The sequence below is a fragment of the Antrostomus carolinensis genome, unplaced genomic scaffold (genome assembly GCF_000700745.2).
Source record: "Antrostomus carolinensis isolate BGI_N321 unplaced genomic scaffold, ASM70074v2 scaffold7943, whole genome shotgun sequence".
Classification (NCBI taxonomy): Eukaryota; Metazoa; Chordata; class Aves; order Caprimulgiformes; family Caprimulgidae; genus Antrostomus; species Antrostomus carolinensis.
This window is the reverse complement of record NW_010305783.1, coordinates 39,048-49,774: the sequence shown is the minus strand read 5'-3', so window position 1 is coordinate 49,774 and position 10,727 is coordinate 39,048. Positions and strand designations below refer to the sequence as shown.

Below are 10,727 nucleotides of genomic sequence, written 5' to 3'. Positions count from 1 at the left end.
TCCCTGTCTCCTCCGATATTCATCTTACATTTTTCTTGGTGGGCTTTTTATTTTTATTATTATCCATAGTCATCCCCCCTTCAGCCTTCAGGAAGGGACATTTTTCTTTCTTTCTTTTTTTTTTTTTTTTTTTTTTGACAAGTCTTAAACTTTTCTACTTCCAGAGTTAAAAAATGTAGATCCATGCTACCACTGTCTCTTTCTTTCCTTTTGTAAGGTAGTATTTGGTAATAGTAACTTTTTGTAAATTTCATGGAATCTGCAACTTGACTTTGCAGTTTCTATAGTTTGCCTTATTTCTGACATCTGCTTGTAATACTTTTTAAGCATAGGCTGGGAAAAGCATAAAGCTCTTCTAAGTCCAGTGTGTACAGTAAATGATAATGAAGGTTGGATTTTTAATTAAAACAACCTCCTTTGAGACTGCTGCTGGCAACTAATGTCTCCTAGAAGGTGACTTTAAAAATTAATAGATTCTATACTAGAACTGCTATGTGTTTGCTTTTACTGTTTAAATAACCAAGTTTGTCAGCTGTTATAACACTAGAGTATATGGGAAAATAATTTGTGGTCAACCTGGTCAACAACAGGTTCGCAGCTTATATTTATCTTTCTTTGGAAACATGGAAAGGTAGAAGAGCTATCATATTCAGACACCAGGTCTCATTGGGTGAAGGTAAGCTTAGTTGTCATTCTGTTTAAACTAAAGGGCATCATCCCAGAAGAATGTGGGAATAAAGACGTTGTCTGGAGTAGCTTGCTTACATTACCTGAAATCTCATGCATTTAATCAACAATCTACTGAATGTTGTGTGTATATTACACTCTTTTCCACATTATTATTTCCATATCATTTGTTTATCACACCATTTTGAGGTTAAGATGAGTTAATAATAATGTGGTTACCCGTCTGTGTTGGCTCTATTACTTGTGCCTGGTTCATGTGTATGGTGTCTGGATGCTGTAGCATCTCTCTAGAGGTAGAGAGTCTCTCTTTTTCTTTCTGCTCCAGAATTTTCATTGACTGGTTTTTGTGTGACTGCATGGTCCTGTTTTTTTCTGCCAGTATCATGAGGCTGTAGAACCTTTCTTGTGGAGTGAAAAAAGGGGAAGGAAGGAATATGGTAGGGAGGAAGAGGAGAGAATCTTTCTTCTGGTTTGGGCACTGTTTCTTCGAAATTGATTTCCCTTCGGATTGGTTTTGCCAACTGGAGAAATTTAATATATGAGTGTATAACTTAAAACTAATTGTGTTGCACATCCCCAGTGCCTTATCTGCATTAATCTTGTCTGTATTCTGCTTGAGTGTGCGACAATTCTGTATGAGAATTTATTTGACAACATTATCTTTTTGTTGTTCCTAATGATACTACCAGGAGTGACTAATTTTATGGAAATTTACGCTGACAGAAACCAGGATGGAAGTCTGGGTTGTACCTACTAGCTAAAGTCACACCCACACTCAATCTGGTTCTTATAAAATTAAGAATATAATTAGATGTGCTTATGTGTGTTGCAATTTACACCAGTGCATTCAGAACTTCAGGGTACCTTTAACATTTGTGATTAGGGCTATCTGACTCATAAATATACTGATACTTTTAAAAATACCATGTAAAGGGAGAAAAAGCAAACAAAACTTTTATTTTACCCTTAGGATTGTTTTCACAAATGAGAATTATTTTTGAACAATGAAATTTGTTGGAATGCATACATATGTCCTCACGTGTATACTATGCCATCACATATAGACTGCATTTATGACACCCTTGACTGTCTCATCTCTACTTTCCCTATCAATCTCACTCCTCTGGGAATTTTTCAGACATTCCAAACCCTTAAATAGCTTTGAACAGCTGCCTTCAAGAAAAAAAATCATCATAAAGTTTTGCTCTCCACCATCTGCTTTGTATTTTGTATTGCTAAGGCTTACTCTCTTTTGCGATAAAATAAACAAAACAAACAGAAATACCACACTATCCCAAATTGCAGAGATGCATATTCTTAATTCTGTCACTGTGGTTAAGAATTATTTTTAAAAAGAAAAAGAAAAAAAAAAGTTCCTGAGAAATTTGTAGAGGCAATTTTGTCTTACTTTGCCTTTTCCCTGGCATGTAATGTGTCTGTAGCAGGTTCTGCGTTCTGAAGGTCTCTGCTTCAAATTCTGACATTGTATCCTGGGGACTTCTCTTAGGTAATTTTTAGAGGGATTTTTAATTTATATATAGTTTTCTTACTCTTCTGAGTTGAACATTTGGATTCAATGTAAGAATGGTAAGTGTGTTCAAAGTGATTTCCTCAAGTTCTAAAAATAATTTTGATAGCATGAAGGGTCTCATTAAGCATTTTTAAAATTATGTCTTATGCAGAATGTGTTGTGTGCAGGAAAGCATCCATATTATAATATATTAAAAAAAATTAAATCTTACTGACAGTAAGTTGGTCTCAGCCACATAATCTGTTCATGGCTTTCTGCCCCTAATTAATCCAGTTAAGGGCAGAGTAAGTGTCCAGTTAAGTGTCTCTGCTAACTATTCATAAAAACTCTTGACCCTTCAGTGATGGGTTGTTTCCCTGTTTGGGAGTGTGGTGTAGTTGATGTGGGGATGTGAGCCAATCTTTTTTCTTTCTTTCTTTCTTTCTTTTTTTTTCCCCCAGTAGAGATCATAGTTATATGTCTGTTCTGTAAAGAAAAATTACTGTACTGCTGTAGTGCTTCCCACTGTTTTCTTCCTGTTATCATTCATTACTACTACTGCTATTCAGGAAATCTTGAACTATTTTTGTAAGTGTGGAAGTTAAAAGTAAAGAGAGGAAGTGACTTGTCCAAGACTACTAAAAAACCTGAAAATACTAATAGGACGCTTTCGGTTTTAGTGCTCTGTTCATCTGACTTGCTTGATACAGTTGACTGAAAGAATCATAAACCATCTTAACTTTTTCCTGCTTTTAAACCACAATGATAAAGGTTTTTTTTTTTTTTTAATGTAGGCATCTGACAACACATTACATGAGAAATTGTTGATATTGAAATGAACAGAATAAATAATTCTTAAGAGTATCTGTAATGATTATAGGAAGATCACAGGTTAATCTGCTTTATATGGAGAATGAATAGAAATGGGGGGAATTGAGAAGAGATGACTAGTACCTGAAATTAATTTCCTTATTTGGGCTTTATTAAGTTAGACTGTAATGTCATACCAGATTTTTATTGAGGGCCAAATTTAAAAATCAAATGGAAGATTTCAAGCAGTTTTGTTAGATTTCATATATGTGTAACTGACTTTCCTGTTTATAATGCTTGAAAAGAGTTGCATTTAAAAGCAAGTCTGTTTATATTGCCTTACGGAGGAATGATAATGTCACTTTAAAATTTTTATTCATTGTTGCTTTAAATCGTACATTAAATCACTTTGTTTTAAGGGTTTACCAGCGAGTAGATAGAAATTACATCAGAATGGTGAAATCATTTATGGTTGTTACTGTTTCAATTTTAAGTCTTGTCCTTCATGAAGTTTCTCACTTTATGGAATGGTAGCTATAGCAAGCAAAGACTTTTCTCTACATTTGAACACTTGCTGTAAAGACGACCTTAAAATAATGAAGATACCACAAATAATTTAAAATGATAGTATTTGATCTCTGTGTATATGGAAGAAAAGTTTTCTCTAGCTAGGTAGCTAGGCTGGTATAGTTAAGCTTAGATTAATGCACTGTATGCTTAGTCTTAGCTGTCATTCTACTCAGGCTTATATACTGGACATGGTGTAAAAAGTAATTTTGAAAATCAGACCTTTTCTGAAAACGTGAGAATTCACACATCAATGGGAGAAACTTGACTTATTTTAAGAAAGTGAACAGAAGTTTCACATGGTGACCTCTTCCTAAACATGGTAGAGGAAGAGTTTACTAATTGTAGCTGACTTATACCATGGGGACAAAAGGCATTCTGCATAAGTTTTTAATTATGCTAAATGTAGTATTCTAATTATTATGAATTTAATTTATTTAAAAATAAATTACATTTCCGAATACTAATGTTTTAAAATACAATATAGGCTAATTATTATGAATTTAATTTATTTAAAAATGTTTTAAAATACAATATAGACCTTTAACTCAAGAAGAAATAGCTCATCGACGTGAACTTGCGAAACGAAGACATGCAGAAAAATTGGCAGGAAATCAAGGAAAGGAGCTGTCAGAAAAGCCCCAAAGTGAAAATTCATCTGGTGTAACTGGGAACACTGATGATACAAAAGGTAGGTAACGCTCTGCTATCTGTTTTTTCTCAGAGGACATTTAATAGTAACGTCTAGGTGTTGTCGAGCGGCTGTATACCCTACAAAGAATCATCCACATGCCGATGCAAACAGTTCAATAGATGGAACTGAAAAGAGTGAGAAGGAGTGTGTATAGAAAGCTGATAGTTCACAAATGGTGGAATAGTGCCGTAGATACCTGCCTCTGTAGCCTGAGAACGTGCTTGATCTCTCTACTTTGAGTCAGTGAAGATAGATGGTGCTTAAAGGAGATGCTCTGCTGAAAAATTAAATTATTTCCGCTCAAAGTAGAAAGGTGTAGTGATTGACTTTTGCCCTTGTGTATGGGGTAGAAAGATTCCAGTTTGTTTAGCTTACTGCTAGAACCTTCTTATGGTTACTGGCATATTACCTGAATATAACTTTAATTCTTTCAGGCTTTTATAAGAAGTAAATATTTCATTACAAAAATACCCCAAATAGCCTAATAATAGATTATTACAAAAGCAGTGTGTGAGCAACAGGACTGGATTATGAGTTACAGTGGGGCATTCTTGCCGTCTTTTAATGGGTCACCAGATGTGATAGGATAATATGCAATTGAATTTTTTTTTTTTCTTCAGATGATGAAGCAGAAACTGCTTTTATACTTCATATATTTTTCTAACTTTGATTAGGTGAAGAGCAACAGCTCACTGGTCAAGTAGAGATCATGACCTCAAAGGCAATGGAACAGGAAGCAGACAACAAGGAGTCTTTCATTGCTTTTGCCAGAGTGTTCAGTGGCGTGGTGCAAAGAGGGCAAAAGATCTTTGTTTTAGGACCAAAATATGATCCCGCTGAGTCTTTGCATAAGGTAAGAGCTGACAGTGAAATGTTACCATAATTTGGATTCTTTTGAAATGCTGATGACTTTTTACACGTTGCTCACTCAAAAAATTGAAAAAAAAAAAAGTTTAAGTAAAAAATTCCAAAAAGTGTCAAAGTAATTTAGCTAATTGTGTTCATAAACTCATTTTATACCTTAATGTTTCCAAAATACTACAGTGTTGCATTAGCTAACAGTAAAACCAGTATATGCACGCTTTGATTCAAAGAAAACTTCTGAAGGAAAAAACAATCCTTTTGTGGAACAAGAAGGTGCATCATAGTATTGAAAAAAATTATGTTAAATGTTTTGAGCTTGTGACTTGTGATCATGAAAGTTCATTACTTATGAATTTACTTTAAAACATTTGTTTTATCAGTAACAATGAACAGTGAGATAGGAGTAGTATGCACTTAAAAATTACCAGAGAGAGCTTTTTTCTTTCTTTTTTTGGTAACATTTGCTTGTTTGCCACAAGACTGGATTTTTGGAAGGGGAGAAAAATATTTTCAAATATGTTGTTTTTTAATATCTAACTTAGGAAAATGAAAATGTATGTATTTCTTAGATTTGAAATGCAAAGAGGTTTTGAGGAAGAAATATGTATTGGTATTGATATTGTTTTACTCTGTGTAGCTGTCATCCCAGTGTTCTGCTTCAGATGATCTGCCATTAGTGCCTCATATGACTTGCTGTACATTGGAGAATCTGTACTTGCTTATGGGAAGAGAACTTGAAGATCTTGAAGAAGTACCTGCAGGAAATGTTCTGGGTAAGATGTAACTAGTATTTAATTTCCTAGAGTTTCAGTCCTTATATCACCCAAAATACATTGAAATTGTTTTGATGTGATTAATATTGAGAAAACTTCAGTAAATCATATGAATGTTTTTAGTTATGTTGTGTGTGCAAAATATGAAGGCACTCAGTTAAACTGTGATTGCTGAATTTTGAGTTGTGAGGAGGGAAAAGATGCATGAATAGGGGAAAACTAGGGATTACGCCAGCTTTATTTACTCTTATCCTCAGGTTGGAGTATTGCCAGGTAAGTATCGCTGCCAGGAATTGCCAAAGGCAGCAGTAATGTCTCGTATTTTATAAATTGCAAGGATTATTTATAATATTTTCCTAGTAGTGGATATTCTGTAATATGACTTTGCTAGTGATGCAGATAATTGTAGTTTTATTTATGGATCTGCTTGAACTATGGTGCTAAAAAACAATTTCATCTACGGCTGTGGCAAATTTTGAACTTCCTCTGTGGACAAGGTTCTAAGCGATAAGTCAGGCTAATCATTGAGTTATGCTCTTTTATGCCAGATTCTGAGCTGCTTTGCTCTGAAGTATGAATAGCATTCTTTACTGGTTTTGTCCTTCATTTGTCTTTTTTTTTAATATCAAAACTGATGCTTAGAATTTAGAAAGTGTAAACTTCAAAAACTATTTGGTTCTTTATTTTTTTGACTTTGTGAATGAAAACGTACGAACTATAGCAAAATATAAGGGCTTTTTTTCCCCCACATATATTGTCTAATTTTTAGACATTTATAATAAATTAAAAATAGAAGTACTCTGTCAAGGTTGGATTTTGTTAATCCAGGAAGTTAACCATGCTGGTTGCTTTTAGCATGGACCCGGTGTTCAGAACAGGCGCAGCTGGTGAATTAGTCTTATTTGGAAACATAGAATTTTAAAATTCTGAATTGTACCTTACTCCAGTCTGATGCCCAAGTTGACCATTTTCAGTATCAAAATGTCTTAAGTATATGATCTGTTTACTTCAAAAAATGATTAAGAGTTTGGAAAAAAAACCCAAACCACACCACCCCAAAACACTATGAAGTAAAAGTGAAAGGATATCATCTTCATGCTTGCCAAATAATAAATACTCCTGGAGCTGCCTCCTGCAGAGAAAAACATCCTGTGAGAATTATATTATGTCTTTAATGCTAAGAGTTGGACTGAATTTCAATAAATGTTTCTGTAGCCAATTAATTCTACCAAAAAGTTGAGAATAGTCTACTGCTGAAGGCTACTGTTCAGTGGGGTCTTGCTAGAATTTTAAATCAGAATTAAGTCAGAGCTCTTAGCCAAACTGTGTGGTATTTCATCTCTCCTTACCAGATCTTTGTCTGTCTCTTTATGTAGCGACAAAATGGGTTTTCATTTTTACCTAGAACATACAAGCTCAAGTATATGTGTGTGTGTATATATATATGTGTGTGTGTATATATATATATAAAATCTGATATGATTTTAAATAATTTTTAAAACTAGAAGCCCTGAACACCTTCTTGTTTATTTGTTTCTCTCATTTCCCTGTAAAGCTGCATTGTTAATTTACATAAACTTAATAAACACCTTTACTGATTTGATGATAATTTAACACACTTGGGAGAAAATGCAATACATTTATATGAAAGGAACCTTTAACAATGGTAATGCAAGACTTTTATTATTCCAGTTAGTAACAGTATTTCTGTTTCAAAGGCCATTTATCTTCCAGCTTTAAAGCATACAGCAGTGATTTCTCTCCAGCCATATAAGGAAATTGCTTGTAGATTATCTAGTAAATTAAGGAAGCTTTTCTGAAAGCTCTGTGGTTTTTCTCTGTATAATTAAGTTATTGCTATAAGAAATACGTAGTTAATCATGACTGCCTATTTCCACTTTAAAAATCATGGTATAGGGTTTTTTCAAATTTTTTTTTCTTTAGGGTTTGGGGTTTTTTATATTATTTGTAGTTTGTTTCTTACAAGGAAAAATCTGCTTGGTCCTAGTGAGCAGCCTTTTTGTTCTTTATACACACTTATGCAAAGGTTTAATAATCAAAGACATAGCTTGATACATAGGTTGTTTTACTGAAGATTAAAAGATTTTATCCCTTGTTCCTTATGTTCAATTAATATTTCCTTAAAATACTAGTCTCCTTATTGCTAGAAATCTGAGAAACTTGTACCAAATATTGTAAGAGGAAAAGGTGATGAAGCATATTGTGTTTGAACTACAAAGCTGTCACACAAACAGAATTCAAGAACATCCAGCTGAAAAGCAATACTATGTCCTTGTCTAATATGCATAGCCATGCTGGAAAGCTTTGGGTTATTCTGAGTTCCTAGAAGTTAGGAGAGACAGACTGTTTTGCATTAGTTAATTTGTATTGCAAGTTTGCAGCTCAAATGTTTTGTCAAAAGTATTTGTCAAAAAGCTTTCAACACAAAATACTGGCTCCTTCAACATAGCTGTTTATAATTCATAGTTTTTCTTCTTTACAACGTCTGTGACTACTATATATTTTTTGTAGTCCTTGAGTAGGAGGTGAAATATGATTTAAAACAAATGAAAAAGTTCCTGGAGACCAAGGATAATAAAGTCTTTGTAATAAGTCTTCTTTTAAAAATTGTCATAATACTCTATGAAAAGGGTAAAAATGCTGTATCTGACAAAAACACTTGGTTTGTACAATTTGTGATTTAGAAGCACTATTGATTTCTCCACTCTTGAGAGTGGAGTAAAAGGAGTATGTGAACAAAATGCTTTCTGAGGGGAGAGTACTGTCTTATTTTTCACTTTTTTCCCCTGCACTTCTGCTAGAGGTCCTGTGCCAGCAGATAGGAAATTATACTTGGTAACTGGTACTGCTAGGTTCTACTTGGTACTGCTTTGAATGAACAGAGACCGTGCAGGAGGTGAGTCTCCTTCCTGGAGCAGGTAAGGTTAGGTATGTGCCCTCAGGTTCCAAATGGCACTTGTATTTAGTTGAAACTGCTGAATGATAAACATGATAGTCATTGGAATGGGCCATTAAAAGTATCTTGAGGTTTAATTTGGAAAAATATTGAAGTACTGATCCAAAAATATGTCTTGAAGTGCTGTTTCAGGAAGGGCTTGTATTGTGTCACAGGCCTTTTGCATGGTATGCAGTTGCTGAATCTGAACCTCCCTGTGATCAGCAGGTCTGAGGGTCTTGGGATTGAGAACCTTGTCTTCCAAATGGTCCACCTCTTTGTCTTTAGTGCAGTGCTAGCCTTCTCTGTATCACTCTGCCCTGTCTTAAGGGCCATATGAATTTCTGTACTGGCTTCACTTGTCTTGCGATTAGGCTGATGCCTTATTATCTTAATAGAAGCAGTATTATCTGCTCAATTCTAACTAGGTATATCAAAATCATTATTAAATTCAAATATAGAAGTATTCTGTGCCCTCAGACGTTAAATGTGACAGTCATGTATGTAACCTAAATCTGTATCTCAAAATATATGGAATAATAATTTGATTCCAAGACTTCTTGGGCACATTTTGTGCTCTCCTTTTGAAACTGCCTGAATATCCATTGGAAAGTAAGTGTATCGTAGACCTTGGACACAAGTCTATCTGCTGTTTTGGAAATATTGTCCTTCTGTGTCTTTAAGGAGAGAAACAATACTTGAATATTGAATTCCAAAGACTGCTTGACTGATGTATCATTGCATGCTCTTAGTGACACTGTATGCAAACACAGGTCAGTGTTAATTAATCTAGTGCTATGCAAATAGCAAGCTACTGTAATTGCCCCACTCACTAAAGATTTGTCCTTCTTTGCTATAGCAAAAATATATCAGAGACAGGAGCTTGATACAGGCAATCATCTGGCTATCCAGATGTGTTCAGCTTCTTTAGTTCCTTGAGTGTTCTAGAAACTTAGGTTGTTGCTGCCTTCTTTGCTATAGCAAAAATATATCAGAGAAAGGAGCTTGATACAGGCAATCATCGTGTTCAGCTTCTTTAGGACACACCCCTTGTAGTACAGGAGTCATCTATGGTACTGGAGGTTCCTGCTACTTTGCAAGCATCTTCTCCAGATGTGTTGTATTTGACAGGAAGTGAACCCCTGGCTGTAGCATGAAGTCCATTGATCTCTAGTTTAGTTATCATAGCTCTTCTGACTTTCTGTTATAAGAAAGAGAAACTATAAATGGTCCAGGCATGAAACATTAGTTGATTTAATTTGGATGTTGTATGTAAGTTCTTCTGTTTCCCAGGAAAACAATAACTTAACTTGAAACAATGTTAAATGTTCCACAAAGGAGATTATTACAGGCAAGTTTAAGATTATTTTGGTTATGTTTCTGTATTAAGAATATTTTATCAAAATCAAGACTACTTCTATCACACCAGTAAATGTTTTGAAGCATTAATAAGTCTGTATTCTGGGGAATGTGAGAGGAAGTGGAGATGGCTGATTTGCTTGTTCCCATGCAAGAATCTCTCTCTCTTCATCTATTTATTTATTTATTTGTTTGTTTATTTAAACCAGGCAAAGGAAAATTACAAATACAGGAAAAGTGTCATTTTGTAACACTTGTTCTGATATTTTTGTGGTTGAAGATAAAAAAGAACTTAGTGGGTGATCCCAAAAGTGACAAAGGAAAAATTAGAAGGCATTATGTGAGGAAAAAGTAATTTGGGCTCATAAGTAAAGATTGAGTAAGTGCATGCCCTCCAGATGCACCTAATAGCTTCCTTTCCTCCCCACCACCTTTTTGATATTTTTCTTGTTGCTGTCCTGTAATTGAAGGCAAAATGTGTTTTTTTTGTTCTATTAAAAAAAAAAA

At 34.4% G+C, this 10,727-nt stretch overlaps 1 protein-coding gene across 1 annotated transcript in view; it reads left to right on the top strand.

The window, feature by feature from the left end:
• Positions 1-10,727, top strand: part of EFL1 (elongation factor like GTPase 1) — a gene marked incomplete at its 3' end in the record, with an annotated part of 58,549 nt that overhangs the window by 14,205 nt on the left and 33,617 nt on the right. Inside the window, exons 12-14 of the mRNA XM_010164879.1 lie at positions 4,114-4,265; positions 4,943-5,121; positions 5,770-5,905. Coding sequence (XP_010163181.1) covers positions 4,114-4,265; positions 4,943-5,121; positions 5,770-5,905 — 467 coding nt within the window. The remainder of the gene's footprint in view (positions 1-4,113; positions 4,266-4,942; positions 5,122-5,769; positions 5,906-10,727) is intronic.